The 16,998-nt window shown below is 38.8% G+C and overlaps 1 protein-coding gene across 1 annotated transcript in view; it reads left to right on the forward strand.

The window, feature by feature from the left end:
• Positions 1 to 16,998, forward strand: part of myo10l3 (myosin X, like 3) — a 56,227-nt gene that overhangs the window by 4,436 nt on the left and 34,793 nt on the right. Inside the window, exon 2 of the mRNA XM_023950642.2 lies at positions 10,554 to 10,652. Coding sequence (XP_023806410.1) covers positions 10,554 to 10,652 — 99 coding nt within the window. The remainder of the gene's footprint in view (positions 1 to 10,553; positions 10,653 to 16,998) is intronic.

Below are 16,998 nucleotides of genomic sequence, written 5' to 3' on the forward strand. Positions count from 1 at the left end.
CCGGTTTCTTGATGTGTTTCACCTTTTTACATTTCATTTGTAATTCTGTAAATTACTTTTGTCTTCTAAAACATTACATTTTTTATTTTTTTTTATTTTAATCAAATTGTGTTTTGGTCTGGAATTTTTGCTTTGATTTTTTTAAAATGAATTGTTGTTTTTTAGAACTTTTTCCTTTGCTTTTTCATTTGTTGTCATCTTTAACGTTCCTGCATTGAGTGATTTGTTGGTTTGATTTGACCGTACGTATATCATTTTCACTCAAATGAAATAATCAATACTACAAGAGAAATATCAACATTATAAATCATGTTCAAAACCCTTTTTTTGTCTGTATCTAGTTGATAGGAATCATGTAAAAAATGTCTAAACCTCCTTGATAAACTGTTATTCATTCAATATTTTTTTTTTGCTGTCATTGTTCTTAATAAAGATACTTTTATTAGTTACTTCAACTAAGAGTCTCATTAGTGATAAAAACAAGAGTATCTCATCTTTTTTTTAACTTTACTCTTATTATTTTCTTCGAAGGCCTCCTGCACATGTAACTATTGAATCTGCATTATAATGCACCCATCCTTTGTTGCGTGCCTGCATACGTTATATTTTTAGGACTGTGAGACTTCCAGATTAACTTTTTCAGATTTGGCAGCAATCTTTTTGTCTGGTAATCACATCCATAGGAAATTAATGTGGCTGGTTCTGCTTGCCCAATGTCACACAAACACTCACAGAGACACAAGTTTGTCAGTCTTCACCTTAGCTGCTTTGTACTTACAGATACTGAGTTTATTATGGGTGTCGCTTAAATCCTCTAAATTAAGAGGTCTCATCTGGCAGCTTAATAACAGCCGACCTGTGATTACTGCTCCCAGCCCAGATGTTGACTTTCCTCTTCTAACCCCTTATGATTACTCTGCACAGAGGCAGGTCATTACAGATTGCAGCGTGCAAGTCTCTGAATGCAAAACCCTCCAATAACTACATAAACATCCATCCATGCATGTAAAAGTATTCTCAGCAAAACAGCCTTCTTTAATCCAATAAAAAATCAGTGTTTAGTTATAATTTAAAAGAGTAAAGAGATATTAAACACTCATGTGGCATGTTTTCCATATTCTGTGGAGTTTAACTATAGTGAAACTCACAGTCACAGCATGCTAACTTTCCTATCTCTTTTCTTTTTATGTTGTTAGAGCACCCAGGCATGTTTGTGTGTTTTTGCCTGAAGCTGTGCAGGATAACATGTTGAGATTCTGTGTTTTCAAGACTCTACATGCCAGATTACCTGTCATGAGCAAATTCGTCTTTGGTCACAACCTATCTATTGCAGTAATGACCTAAGCAGTCCAAATAGAGAACAGAGCAGGAACGCTAACAAACAGACCTGCTGATAAATAAGAAAGCTGTAATTGAGCAAGTGCAACTTAATCATCTTAGTACAGTCCAGGGAAGTCAGTTGAAATATGTGCTCCCAAATTTTGCATTTGTTTTGATTTCCTTTCACACTTAAAACTGCACCAAACCTGGAAGTGTCATGGAGACACATCAGCTGTCCTACTGGGGGTGATAGTACCTGAAATGAGCTTTAATAAAACAACATGAAAAAGAAATACAGCACTTCCTGCTCCTGACTATTTCTTGTTGAAAATTTGACATCTGAAAACCACATTTACAATATTAAAAATGTTTCCCCCTAGGTGTGAGTGTGCGTGTGTGTATGGGTATGTTATTGTGGCCCTGCAACTGGTACCCCGCTTTTGCCTGACAGTGGCCAGGTTAGGCTCCAGCAGCCCCGTGACCCTGTAAGGTTGAGAAAATGGATGGATGGATGGGTTATTGTTTCTGCTCCTGTGCATGATTCATTTTCTTTCTGTGGTTTACTTCCCCTCTTTGGTGTGTTGATTATGCATTCGCAATCACACTGTATGGAACCTCACCAAAATTTCCTTGCAAGTAAATCAGGACCATTTGTTTTCATGCAGACGTTTGTGTTTGGTCTGCATAAAACTGTGGCCTGACAAGATATTTGAGTAGAAAAAAATGGTGAAGACTTAACAGTTGAATGTGAAAGTGTCCTTTGACTCGGGTGTACAAGCAAACAAAAATAAGATTATTTACGAGCTCTACGGTAAATAGATTCTTTAACTAACAAGTGCTTAACTACGGTACACTCGGATCAGCTGTTTAATGCATCACAGTTAGAAAGCTCTGTTAGAGTGAGAAAGAGCCAGTCATTAAAGCTTAACTTGTGGCTAGATAATAAAAAACAAGTTAAGCTCAAAATAGGTGTATGCCAATAATGCCTAAAAGTATGGGTTTAGAATGGTTCAGTACTTAGTCCTCATCATTTTGTATTTATATATTTCTCCTCAATCCTTTATTTTGTAGTTGGAAATGGAAAGTTAAAGATTTCTTCTATAAATACCAACACAATTCAAACAAGCTCCTTTATGTTTTGAGAATTTCTTTGAGGATTTTATGTGAAAAGGCTCTGCCCGGTGAATGGAGTGAGGAGGTTGTTATGCTGGAACGTCTAGAGTTGTTTTAAAACAGTTGGGCTGGCTTCCTGCAAAAAGTGAAACTAGGAGTGAAGGTCAAAGACAGGAGTCTGATATCTTATCCCACTGGCCATGCCTTACATGTAAGTTAAACAAACAACCAAAGTCTCTAGGAGTCCTGACTGGGCAACATTCCTCGAATATCTTTAGGATTCCTTTAGCAGTCAGACAGAGACATGGGGATGAAAAGGTTTTGCTAAGCGGCCCACATACTGTCAGTTTACTAAGTTGAACTTAAAATCTAATCAAACCCACAGTAATTGCATTCTATGCATTGCAATGATGCTCATTTTTCATTGGCTGAAAATCGTCCAACGCAGAAACTCAAGGTGAAGCCTTAAACTGTGATCTAGAAAATGGGAATGAAATGAATGAAAACATGCTCCCTCAAGATAAGGGTGTAAGACAGTCTCACTGTGCAAAGAGTCTGTGGCAACGAGCCAAGCGTTCCTCTTCTTTATGTCATGCTCCTGCAGACATGATTAATTATGCAAATTCTTTTAGGCAAACTCAGTTAGTAACGTAGCAGATTAGCGGCGTCAGACGACGATCGGGAGGAGCCCTCTTCATCCTCCAGGGACTGTGAATGTCTGCTGGCATAGTCATGCAAATGCAATGATCCACCACAACTACAGGCTTAATTGTTGTTATGACCCAGTTGCTCATCAGTGTCTTCTCATGTAAACAAAACACTGTTTTAAAGTTATTATTAGTTATACTTTTACTTCTATCACAGTTCTGGTCAAAAAGCTGTTATTTTCAAGCTTTTTTAAGGCTTTCAAAGCAGTTGATGAATTTCCTTCCACACTCCCTCCTCCTCCATCACAGCCCGGGGAAGCCCTCTTCCTCCTCCTCTTCCTCCTCCTCCTCCATTAGCAAATTTCTGATCAGCTGCTCTCTGCATTGTTGCTTCATTCGTCTCCCAGCACAGATGTTATAGAGGAGGCCTTTAATCATCTGATGTCTCTCCTCGGTCACCCCAGAGCCTGCCCTCACCTCAGGCTGGCTGTGCTGCAGACAGATGGTGCAGAGGGAGTAAAAAACAAAGACAGGAAAATGTAGGACAGGTTTCATTCAATACTTCCTTCCCAGAACAACAGTTTAAGACCTTTTGAGAAATGTTTTGATCTCTTACAAGTCAATGACAGAACTTGATCTATAGCTAAGATGTTGCTCCTTAGAGCCTATAAAACGCCCAGTGGGTTCATAGGAATTTATACCATGTGTTATATCTCTTTTTTTCCATTTTTATTTTTTACCTACCAGTATGTCTTAATGAGGCTTTAGAAGATTACTGACCATTAGACAATGTTTTAGTTTGCAAACGTGTCACAAACACTTCATTGTTTCCCCTTTAACAGAAACAAGCTCAATAGAGGGGTTGCAGTAGCTGGCATTAATTCTTTTGCATTGTTGTTTGTGACAATTTGAACTTTTACTACTTGTAAATTTTTTTTAATTCAGCAGATTAAAGGATTTTAGCATTACTTGTTCATTTAAGCTCATTTGGTAGCATTGCATTAAGATTTAAGGCACTCCAAAACTCATTTTATTACCTTAACTGTGGAGCTGGGCTTACTGGTGTGCTTTGTGTCGTTGCTTTAGTGCACATTAAGAGGTTCTCTTCAATTTATAGTTGTGAAAGACAAGTAATGATCCATGTTGCTCTTGGATTACTAAAGAGCTCTGGGATATGACTTTGGGATTTTATTTGTCAAAATTTTTCAAAAGGGGATAGAATTTGTTGTCCTATTAATTAGAAGACAACACATTACCTGAGTCACATGTATGATCAACAAGTCTGTTGGACTGAACTTGGATTTATAACTGGTATTTAATGGTTCTAAATTGATGCCTAGAAGGAGATGTTTGACTTCCTGTTTGAAGGAGGTTTGTAAAAGAAGTGACAGAAACGAGGTTTGTAAAAGAAGTGACAGAAACTACGCCATTTTCCTCAATACCTGCTAGATAACATGTTAAATCTACATGTAAGTTCCCATAGACTCCATTGTAAAATGGCTTAACTTTGTTCATGAAAGAAGCACTCTATTGTCTTTATTATTGCCTCTGTGTATAGATTTAGTTCAAATGGCAGTCATCCTGGTAATATTTCTTTAACCCTTGTGCTATCCTAGGCACTTTAACATTGGGAGTTGGGTCATCTAGACCCCAAAAGTCAGTGTGCTGAACCTATTTTCTTCAATGTTTTGTGATCTTCACTGGTGTCCATGGATTACATGAAATCTTTCCACCTTTGTCCACCTTTGTCATGGTAGGGAGAACACGTCAATGTAAGGGTGGGGTCATCTAAGATAGCACAAGGGTTAAGAATGTAATAATTTTACTGTAACAAAATATAAGACTTTCTAAAAGGGTCCAATGCAAACCAGTAGATCATGTGACCAAACTCAAGGTGACCAGTGTTTTCCAGGGATATGTAAAGAGAAACAGTGGTTTATTTACTCCACTGCCTAACTGTAGCCCGTATGGCTATAGTTAGGCAGGTCTGGGTCCCCCTGTGCTGGTTGTGTCAGACAGAAGGGCAGAGTTGTGTCAAGAAGGGCAGTCGACATGTTTGCCATTTATTTGTTTTTGTGTAATTTTTTTCTTTTATAGCTTCTAGTGAAGATATTTGTCAACAGTACAGGAATAGCACTAGAGTCAAACTTGTGAACAGCTGCTCACTGCTGTCTGCTGGCTATCTCTGTTCATCACAATTTCCTGAATCTACACCACTATTCAAGAAATTACCTTATAACAATGAAGTGGTAACTCTTCGGTTAATTGGTTATCTTTTGCTGTCACTGCCTTTCTCAACTTCTTTTCTGGGATAGAAAGAAAGAGCTGCAGCACCTCGTGCTTTGTATGCTCTTAAATATTTAGGGGGGTATTCATTAGAAAACTCTGAGCTGTTGTTCATTATCCAAACTGCAGAAACTTAAACCTGGAGCTCAGGGATCACATCATCTGGCCAGCATGGCTTCTGTGTCAGAGAGCATGATGGGACGTGGCCTTACAGACTGTTTTGGTGGCTTGAATTACTATTGTCAGCTGGTTTTGCCTCAGCAATGCTACACGTGGCCTTTGACAGGCAGCGATAGGAATGTGATTTTGGCTGCAGCTGGAGATGTCGTGGCAGCGTTTCAATTTTACTTTTTTAATCTAATCATTAAAACATGTGGTGAGCAAAGACTTAGGAGAGAAGTCAGCTGACACCTAGTAATTAAACCCAGAGATGACTGGACTTTATTACCAAATGTGCAGTGTACTTTCCAGTGATTAGTATGCGAGAAGCGATTGTTTCGTTGTTGTTGGAAAGGTTAGTTGTGCAGTGTGAGGTAATTCAAGTCTGTTAGCCTCAACCCAAGCTGATACCCGTGCCCCTTTGTGTCCCAGCTGCCTTTTGTTTGGGATATTTCCGCCTGGTTAACTTCCGAGCTCTCAGTCAGAGGTGGCTTCCTTTGTCCTGACTTAGAGCTCCAGAGGACGGCGAGGGGCGGAGCTTTTCTGGACCATCTGTTGCTGCGGCTGAGACAATTTATCTTGACTTTATACCCTCGGGCCTCAGAGTCTTTGCGCACACGCTGACATGACCAAACAAATGGATAAACACAGTTCTGTGTTGGTCAATTGGGCACGCCAGTCAGCCTAATGCCTCTCCGATTAACCTAAACTTTACTTGCAGATAGCGATTCTGGGTAATCAGTAGGATTCTTAAAATTAACCCTTAAACATTTTTCAAAAATATTCAATCAAATTTGGAATAATTAATATTGGTGTTTAACATAACATACTTAATAAGGAACTGTGTAAGAAGTCTTTATTATTTTTTAATGACTGCACATATAGATGAATGCTGACTGTAAAAAAAAAAGTCTGAGTTACCAGAAACTAAGTTAAGCACTGAAGGGAACATAGTCTCAGCCATGAGTGACAAGGAGATTTTTAATCAATTATTTAAGTGTGTCAAAATGTGGAGGAGATCTGCATGTTTAGGCAGATCTAGAATCGGGGCTGATTGGAAGCAGAGCAGTGATGTTTCTTTTTTAAGATAAGATAAGTTTAAGCCGTGGGACTGTTCCTACAAACGCACTCACTTTAAAACGTATGACAGGCATCTCTTAATACTCTAAATTCTCTGATTTAAAGAACCACTTAAATCATCTTTTGAGCTATTTTAATGGTGTCCTAGTTATCCCAACTGTTAGAATCCTTACAAAATTGCGCTTATTGTTTAAAAGCTCTCCAGCAGCTGCGCTCAAGTGCTCCGTTTGAAATAAAAGTCACAGATCAAATCATTAAAGAGCCACTCCAATGAAAATTGTTTTTTAGTGTTTTTAACATGTTTTTGTGGCATTTTTCCCATGATAGAGAACATATATATGGAAATTTCCGCTTAAAATTGATTTCAGAGTATTTCACTATTCAAAATTTGAATCAGGACGAGAAATACTCCAGTTTGAAAAAGATTGTATCTGTTACGCCTAAATAGATCATGTAAGGTTGAGGTGTGAAGGGCTGTAAAAAAGCAGGAGGACATGTAGACACAGAGCTTTCAGTAATGGGGAGGGGAAGGGGGAGTGGGCTTGCTCTGTACCAACGGTCCTACCAACAACTCAGAGGCAAATTTCTAATGAACTGAAAAACTTTGTCTAAAAAAGTGACACAGGTTTTTTGATTTTGGCTAAAAACAATATAATCAAAATCAAGATCTTGATATGTCATAAGACTATTACTACATTAATTTTTAGGTTTTTTTGTGTCCTTGTTTATTAAACTTAAGAATAGTAAGAAAGCGTATTTTTCCTTTCATTAGGCTTGAATTCGTTAAGATGTGACGTTGAGTTATAAATCTTTTGTAGCAGCAAGGTTCTACAAAATTGTAATCATTTTGAACAGACACGAAGTCTTCACATCAACTTTGCAATGGCTACTAAAGTGAAAGAATTCATCTCGTTTTGAGAAGGTTTTGTGAATTTTTTGATCTTCTTTGATCTGATAATGTTTGCCTAACATCTGTTTTCACTGAGTTTGCTAATTAACCAACGCCTTCGAAAATTAATCTTGAAAAAATCTGCAGGTGATTTATTCGCAAGCCATCCCAGTTTCTCCTGCCCCAGCATGCCCATTTTTGTTATTTTTTTACATGTGCAACTCACTAAATTCACAGTATTACAACATGTTAGTGTTTCTACACCGTCAACGTGATGGTTAGTCAAAAGAATCTGCTCTGGATCAAGTGTACAGGCTGGTTTCTGGTAAATCTGGGCCCCACCTACAGGATTTTCAATTACGTAATAACAACCAAGCTTTTTAAAATCTTTAGAGTAAACTGATTAATCTCTGCTGTGGGCTCACGTGGAGGAGCTTTTCCTGAATCAACCCTGCATGCTAATCTGGTGCCAGGCAGACACGGTCACTGGCTAGTATGAAAATCTCCAGTCACCTTATATTCTGTGGAAACTGGGTTCAAATGTGGCCCCGTGTTGCAACACACACTTTATATGTGTGATGTTTCTGTTTGTGGATGTATTTTTCCAGACAATAGCAGGTGGGGCAACATCAGCTCCCCACACCCTTCCTCTTCCCCTTCTCACTCCTCTTCATCCTAATTTACCCCCTCCCCTTTATACCCCTCAGTCATTCCCCATGGGTGGATGGCCAATTTTTGCTCTGTTCCATTAGCCAACTCAGAAAAAACATAAACCTTGATAAAAGAAATATTTTTTACAATTGCTGATTTAACGGATTAATGTTAATTAATTTATAAATGCCCAAATCTCAGATAGAGGATGAGATCCCAGATGAATGAGACATTTTAAGCTGTTAAAGACCCACTCCAATTAAAATGATATTTGTGGTGTTTTTAACACATTGTTGTGGCATATTTCTCGTGGAGGACATATATATAAAGAAAATTATTGAGCTTAAAATTGTTTTTCTAAGTATTTCTTTAATCAAATCATTGTGGATCAGGAGCAGACAGAAAAATGCAGTTTTCAGCCTATTTGTGATTTGGAAAGTATGCTGGGCAGGCCACAAGCTCCCTGCTCCGCTCCATTCTAAAGCATCCATTCGCACACACATAGATCCATGGACATCAGTGGTGTCCAACTCCAGGTATTGGGGGCTGGCCCACTTTCCAGAAACCCTGCCTTATCTGCTGTTGATCCCCTGGATCCGATGTGTTTAGCCAATAAGGAGCTTCAATGGCAGGTTGATTGGAAAACATTCAGGACACTGGCCCTCAAGGCCTGGAAATGGACAGCCCGATGTATGTCTTAGTTTTCCTCATTCGAGCTGGCATCTGGCTCAAAACTGTACGACTGGATAGCTCTAACATTGCTCGGCTTTTATGTTGCACCGATAATGTTAGGTTGGGGTCTACAGGGCTGTAAGCTAGCAATGAGGATATAAACAAATGGATGATGGTAAGGGGGCAGGCTTACGCTACCTTAACAGTCATGCCCACAACTCGGAGACAAATTTCTAATAAAATTCTGCTGCTCTGAAAAAAATATCTGATAGAAAACGACAGGTTTTCTGATTTTGACTAAAAATTGCATTATCCTAAAGAAAAGATGATTGAAATGGGACTTTAATGACATTTAATGACAAGATCTCATTTGGTTTTGATTCCTCTATCTGTTTGAAAGAATTTGTCGTATGAGTTTATGAATTGAAAGCCTCCTGATCTTACCCCTGACCCTGGTGGAAGACACATCAGCACTCAGTGGACAAGAGTTTGTGCACATGGAGCAGCCTGTTAATAGTTAATGAGGATTGATGTCTGAAAGTGGTGACCTTGTATAATGTTTCCTAGCAGAATCCATGAATATTGATTTTTTTTTTTGTTTTCAGTTTATGCTTCATTGTACACACACAATTCACTTATGTGCCGTGCTTGACTGACCACGTCAGTGGTCACGCATGGAATGATGTATGGGTATTAAGAAACAAGTTTTTTGACAGAAGCCGTGACTCAGTTGTGCCTAAACGGGGGGCTTTACCAAGAAGCCAGACAACATACAAAATATACTTCTACATTTCTACAAGTTTTATAGTGGATTCCGTTTCTGTCACATCCTTTCGATAAACTGGCACTGTTACAACTCCACAAAGTCCAGAACGACGTGGTCATTCTAAAATTGTATATCCACCACTGTAAGGAAATGGCAGCTCATCTAAGCAATCAGCCTCAGATTCCTGTTTTTGCTTCTGGTTACTGAGCTGCTAACAAACACGTCTGGGAAGGTCAGTGACTCCACATGGATACACAAACACAGGACACCCGGCCGCCCAGACCAGCTGCAGTGCGCCGGACCTAATCTTCATCTGAAAACAGGATCCCATCCAGGCTAATGGTGAACCATTCGTTCTGGTTTGCCCCACTGAAACATAGTGAATAGAGATGCATTTGTATTGATTTATTTTGCTAAAGTGTACTAAAGCTTAATCCGAAACTGAGATCTTTCATGCTTTTATTCAGAGGGCTTACAAAGACTGTGACACACTGATGGGTGTTTGAGGGACGACATGGAGTTAATTGTGGGGCCTTAGAACACACTGTCTGTAAACGCCATGGAACAACCAGGCGACCAATCAGCAGGCGATTACTGTACTCTCTGAGGTACAGCCACTCTGTAAACTGTCTCCTTCAGAAACAAGTCGCACACTAAAAGCTTTTTTGATGGTTTTATAGAGTAACTAATCTGATGAGCTTAACCTTTTTCTGACATTCAATCAGGACAATTGCCACATCTTTCCAGTCTTAGAAATGGCCATGTGGTAGGAAGAAAGAAACATTCTCAGAGAAACAGGAAAAAAGCATGGTTTTCTGTGAATATTTGAGCTTTTGTTCACTCGTCTGGTTTAGTTGTGCATTTTCACAAATCCATAGCTGTTTGTAAACGCAAATGCAGATGTATTTTATGTGAAATTTCGGTGCCTCTCTTGTCCGGATGCTAAAGCCGGGCTGTTGCTCTCTTGCAGGGAGCGCGTGTCTGGCTCAGACACAAAGAGCACTTGCTGCCTTCCACCGTCAGCTCCTGTGATGACTTGTGTCTGGTTCTAGGGACCGAATATGGAAAGGTAAGAAGGCCTCTTGATCACCTCATTGTGACCCCATCTCACCTTAGAATTACCCACACGAATACTGATGAACTTGACAATTAAGGATTAGCAACAATGAGAAGCTAAGAAGGAGCAGAAATGTTGCATTAGCACACAATGTTTTTTTTCCTTTTTCTTTATAAAATAGCTTTTCTTTCTCTCAAGAGCCAGGTTTTCCTCGAGATTCTTCTTTAAAATGTTGCTTTTTGGCTTATTGCATTTATTGTATTTCTGCATAAATTGTAACTCTAACATAGCCTTAAAAAAACTTTTTTAAAAATGGTTTTATAAGTTTATCTTTTTGAATAAACATCATTATAAATTTTACTTATTGAGCTGTCAAAAAAGTCGCAGTTTTGTATTTCATTGTCGGCACGTAGCTGAGGTTTGCACTGCCAAGGTTTTTTTTGTTGCCCTCTAACCTTCAGGAACAATGTTGTTTAAAGAGATGTCTTGATTTTAAGCCATGTTTATCACAAATAATAGCCATTTAGCATTTTAACACAAACACATCAACCCCATTGACATGCATAGGGGAGGAGGGGTGATGATTTTGGCTTTTCCAACACAAACTCATACAGATGCCAGGGTGCTCTGAACAAGATGATGTCTGGCAGACAGCTTTTAGCTGCCTGAAACTGGATCAAATATCAAGACAAAGAACCACACCACATCAGCAAATCTACACTCGAAAGAGGCTTAAGTAGGAAAGGAAGAGAAATTTGCCCAAGCTGGCAAGCTGCATTGTTGCATGTTCTAATTGAAAGGTCTTCAATGCTAACCAAACAAATGGACAAATGTTGTCATATCTTGACGCTAAAAAGTCATTTAGCCCAGTTTCCTACTGACCGAAACCCAGCCTGCTTCTAATTAAAAAAATAAAAAAATAAAAGACAAGTCAAAGATGGCATCTTCCAGCATTATGGGTGGATGGACAGTAGATTAAACCAGTTTTGTGACTTATTAATACTCTAATCCTGAATGACAAAACTCAATTAACTAAAACCAAAACTACAAACGCATCTTGTATTCAGATAGCTTGCTTTTTTTATTCAAAACAAATGAATATTAACCAAATGGTGTCTTTTTAAGAGTTATAGTTTTATTTTTACACGTCTGTCTGTAATTGATTTCCTGCATTTTTAATCTGAGGGGTCTGCAGTGTGATCAACGCCTTTTGTAAGAAAGTATGAATGACAGGAATGAAGTCTCAGTAACAAGTCACTTATCTGTTTGGCAGCATATTGCGGTCTTTGTGTCTGAAGGAAATCCTGTGGAGGGGAGGGAGAGAGGGGTGGCGATGAATGCTTAAAAAAAATGATTTCCCACTCAAATGTCTGTGGGTCAGAGATGTCGGATCTGAAGCCTCAAATATTTCAGTCTTATCTTGTGGAATGCCTTTGAGCTAACCCACAGACAAATGCACAGAATTATCTTTTTTCTCTCCTCAGTTTAACAACAATCTATAAAACAAAGAACCACCTCTGCACTTTTGACCTAGTTTGATTCTTTTTATGCTAATTAAATGTAGTTTTGTCTTCCGTCTTAAGTGAAACTGAAACAAAAGTTTATTTTTTACTAACTGTCACTGAAATAGTTTGAGGCACTTTTTTAGGCATTTGGGAAAATTGTTTTGTGTCCAGATCACGGGAAATGCGGTGAAAGATTCGTCAGATGTAAACTGACTTGCCTCTCAGTGAGATTTTATTACCCCTCTGTGGTCAGTGGTGGAGATGTTTTCAGCATGGGAAATCAGCGTTGTTTTGTCAACCGGTCAAAGAGAAGACTGACCAGAAGGATGTTTGCTAGTCCTTTTAATCCAAAGGAATTTCGCCATGCGCCGCAGGAAATTATAAACAACCTTCTGGCTCATTTGACATCACATCTTTTTGTAGCATGGAGGGAACCACAAAGCTGCATCTGGCCAGTTGCCAATCCGTATCATTAGAATATGTCATGTGAGCTCAGGACTGTTAAATGGGTTGTTGTCGAATCCTGGAATGCTCCAGCTGGAATCACAAGAATGTAACGCAGAGTAGTACACAATAATAATAATAATAGTAATAATATTAATACATTGCCTTTGGATGATGCTGGCAGAATTTCAGTTTCTGTGAAAATATATGAATGTTGAAGCAAGACACTGAAGTCCCATTCCAATTATCTTTTGATTCGTTGTAAAAGTGTCCCCAGTGGTCTTTTGATGAGGATTATGTTGGTTTTAAGCTAAGTCAAAAAACCTGTGTTTTTTTCTACGACATAATTTCTGCAGAGTGGCTGTAGTTCATCAGAAATCATCCTCTGAGTTGTGGGCAGAACATTTGGTGCAGAGTAAGCCCCCTATTTTTACTTTTTTTTACTTTTTTACTTTTCCTATTTTTGCACATTTTGTATTTGTATTTTCGCACATTTTGAACACCCCTCATTCTTTTGCACATTGCTGTCATTCTTTTTGAACTGCAGTAACAATTGAATTTCCCCAATGTGGGATCAATAAAGAATATCTCTTTCTCTAATCTCTATTTCCCATCATCCCTGTGTTTACATGCTCTCCTGCTAGCTTACAACCCTTCACAACCCTTACAAATGGTGAGCAACATTAGAGCTATCCAGCCGTAGAATTTTGAGCCAGGCGTCAGCTCAGAAGAGGAAAACAAAGACGTACATGTACGTACTATTTGTCTACAGTGGATGCCTCAGAATGGAACAATGAGCTTGCAGACTACTGACTGTAGCACCTATGTCACAGCTTCAAGCTTTTGCCAATGACATTTTTTCGTCCGCTCCTATTTCACAATGATTTGATTGAAAGTGTACTCAAAGATGCAAATTTAAGCTTAACTATATTTATGTCCTCCATCACAAGAAAAATGCCCCAAGAACATGGTAAAATGACCAAAAAAGGGATTTTCATCAGAGTGGGTCTTTAAGGATTTATCAAAGTCCTTGTTCAATTCTCCCCCCCCAACAAATTTGGAAGAACATGCTCAGTGCTTAATAAACAAGGGGAAGAAGAAAGGTAAATAATGCAAAACCATAAAAAGCTTGGGTGACCACTAAAGATCATTTCAAAAAATAAAAAAAATGTTTTCAAAAAGCTAAGAAAGATCCTTAATTGTGTTAAAGAAATGAAAGTAATGATTAAACCAGTGATGACAAAGTTACATGTAAGCAGCTGGTTGTAAATCATATACTTAGTGAAATAAGAAAAATGAAAAATCTCAATTGAGAAAGAAGAACGGAATGTTAATGCAGATTATATTTAAATGCAAATGGATTTAGCAGTTTTTTTTTTAACTCATTCAAAATCATATCAGTCCAGGAGTGATTAACCCCGGTAAATGACTAATATTTGACATTTAGATGGTTTTATAGACTTTTTTTTAAGTACCGGTAATATTAATTTTAATCTATAAAAACAGTTTGACATGCATTTTTGCAGAAATTGCAGGTCTTCTAGTTGTGGGACTGCTTTTTTTTTCTTTTTGGGTCATTAGTTAGCATAATTCTGATTAGAAGCCCAATACAAATTCCTGGCCTTTATGAAAGAGAAAGATTTCCAGTTATACTTAAGACAAAGGGGTTGATGTGACCGTATATTACAATTATATCAGCTGATCTGTCTTTGGTTGTGTGCGTTTCAATGTGTATTGACTCCCAGTGAGTCTTTGGACATCGTCACATGGGGATGTGTAAATGTATCATGGCAGCCTTTTTTCTTTTGCTGGTGGGATGTACCATTATCCATCATTGCAGTGGTTGCATGGGCTCTGCCTTGACAGGCTGACCTGGCTCCTGTCACGTTAGCTGTAATATCAGCGTTCATCACTGTCTCCTCATTCATAAATGATACATGGAGCCGCGAGTGGACAAGTTGGATCCGTCAGACGCACCACTCAGCAAATCTGAACATTGTCTGGACCTGTCAGTTTGAAGACATCGATCTGTTGGGCAGGTGACACAGACTAGGTTAATGATGAGTGAGCTGTGACCAGAGTTGTGAGTATTTTGGACATAGTTAACATCAGACCGAATTTAGTTACTTTTTAGCACTCTTCTGGCTCAGGTTATGCATTATTTTCTTCACATTTGCATTTTTAACTCATGTTACTTTTTGTGTAATAAATTACAGTACAGACCAAAAGTTTGGACACACCTTTTCATTCATAGAGTTTTCTTAATTTTCACGACTATGAAAATTGTAGATTCATACTGAAGGCATCCAAACTGTGTATTAACACATGTGGGATTATAAACATAACAAAAAAGTGTGAAAAAACTGAAAATATGTCATATTGTAGGTTCTTCAAAGTAGCCACCTTTTGATTTGATTACTGCTTTGCACACTCAACTTTCAAAGTCTCCCCAATGCAGTCCCAAAACCATCAAGCGCTACAAAGAAACTGGCTCACATGCAGACTGCCCCAGGAAAGGAAGACCAAGAGTCACCTCTGCTGCTGAGGATAAGTTCATCCGAGTCACCAGCCTCAGAAATGGCAGGTTAACAGCAGCTCAGATTAGAGAGCAGGTCAATGGCACACAGAGTTCTAATAGCAGACACATCTCTACAACTACTGTTAAAAGGAGACTGTGTGAATCAGGCCTTCATGGTAGAATATCTGCTAGGAAACCACTGCTAAAAAAACAAGCAGAAGAGACTTGTTTGGGCTAAAGAACACAAGGAATGGACATTAAACCTGTGGAAATCTGTGCTTTGGTCTGATGAGTCCAAATTGGAGATTCTTGGTTCCAACCACCGTGTTTTTGTGTGATGCAGAAAAGGTGAACGGATGGACTCTACATGCCTGGTTCCCACCTTGAAGCATGGAGGAGGAGGTGTGATGGTGTGGGGGTGCTTTGCTGGTGACACTGTTGGGGATTTATTCAAAATTGAAGGCATACTGAACCAGCATGGCTACCACAGCATCTTGCAGCGGCATGCTTTTCCATCCGGTTTGCGTTTTCTTGGACCATCATTTATTTTTCGACAGAACAATGACCCCAAACACACCTCCAGGCTGTGTAAGGGCTATTTGACCAAGAAGGAGAGTGATGGGGTGCTGTGCCAGATGACCTGGCCTCCACAGTCACCGGACCTGAAGCCAATCGAGATGGTTTAGGGCAGTGTTTTTCAACCAGTGTGCTGCGGCACACAGGTGTGCCGTGGGAGATGATCAAGTGTGCCGTGGGAAATTGCCCTCAGTAACTGATCTAAAAACATTTTCCAGTTTGCAGGTAATAACAGTTATTTCAATCGGCATTCTTCGTCTACTCCTGATTCACAATGATTTGAAAATATAAAAACTCAGAAATGCAGCTTTAATCGTAAATTTCTTAATATTTGCCCCCCTTCATGAGCAAAATGCTACAAAAACATCTTAAGAACAGTATAAACATTAGAGTGGATCTTTAAACATTCATTGTCTTTTAGTTTTCAATTGATCAAAAAAAACTCCTTTTTTTAATGCTTTAGCGTCAAGAAAATAGATTGCCTTTAGAAGTGTTTTTTAACTTTTTAGAAGTATCCAGTCCTTGTTGTTTGAAATAGATCACAGATGGGCTCCAGGGCATTTCTGGATAATCAATCAATGGAGCCATTATCTGTGCTTTAATGTTCAGCCATGACTCAGCTCTTTGAAACATTACTGTTATCGTACATGCATGAATGAGACCAAACTTTCATTTATATGGCTGTGCAGATTTTAAATTTAGGAGAGATTCAGCATGGCCGCATTGGTGCAAAATTCCCTCCGTCTGCATTTTGTTCTCAATCATCATCCTTGTTAAGTCCCCCCCCCCCACACTTTTTTTTTCTCTTGGGTCTGGGCGGGACCTCCCAGCAGCAGATGGATTCACTGGAAGGCTGGCTACTCCCCTCATACACTGACTGCTCCACCTCAGTGCATGTGAATATTCAGTGGAGCTGCTTGAACAAAGCGCAGCCGAAGGGTGGGGTTTCAGTGACAAGGGGACAAAAGACTGTCCCAGTTACAGCAAAGGTTCAAATTGGGACCTTTTGCACAATTTTAAAGATGTATCCTTTTAATTAGATTATTTTATGTAAATTACCTTTTATTTCAAGTTAAGCTTTTTTGTCCAAGTTGTTTTGCTTAGCTTAATTATTGTAACCTAACATGTAATTTATTTCAGCCAGAAAATGGCTTATAAGAAATTTATTTAAGCAAAAACAAAGTTTTCATTTTCTAGTCTGTGAGTGGTGGACATTTTTTAAATCAGTTTATGCTCACCCCCCCAAAATAATTATTAAAATAACTGGAAAGGAAAGAACGCCTCACCTCTGAAGCTGCTAAATTAACAGACAAAG

This window comes from Oryzias latipes, chromosome 21, assembly GCF_053564925.1.
Source record: "Oryzias latipes strain Hd-rR chromosome 21, Olatipes_Hd-rR_3.1".
NCBI classification, from domain to species: domain Eukaryota; kingdom Metazoa; phylum Chordata; class Actinopteri; order Beloniformes; family Adrianichthyidae; genus Oryzias; species Oryzias latipes.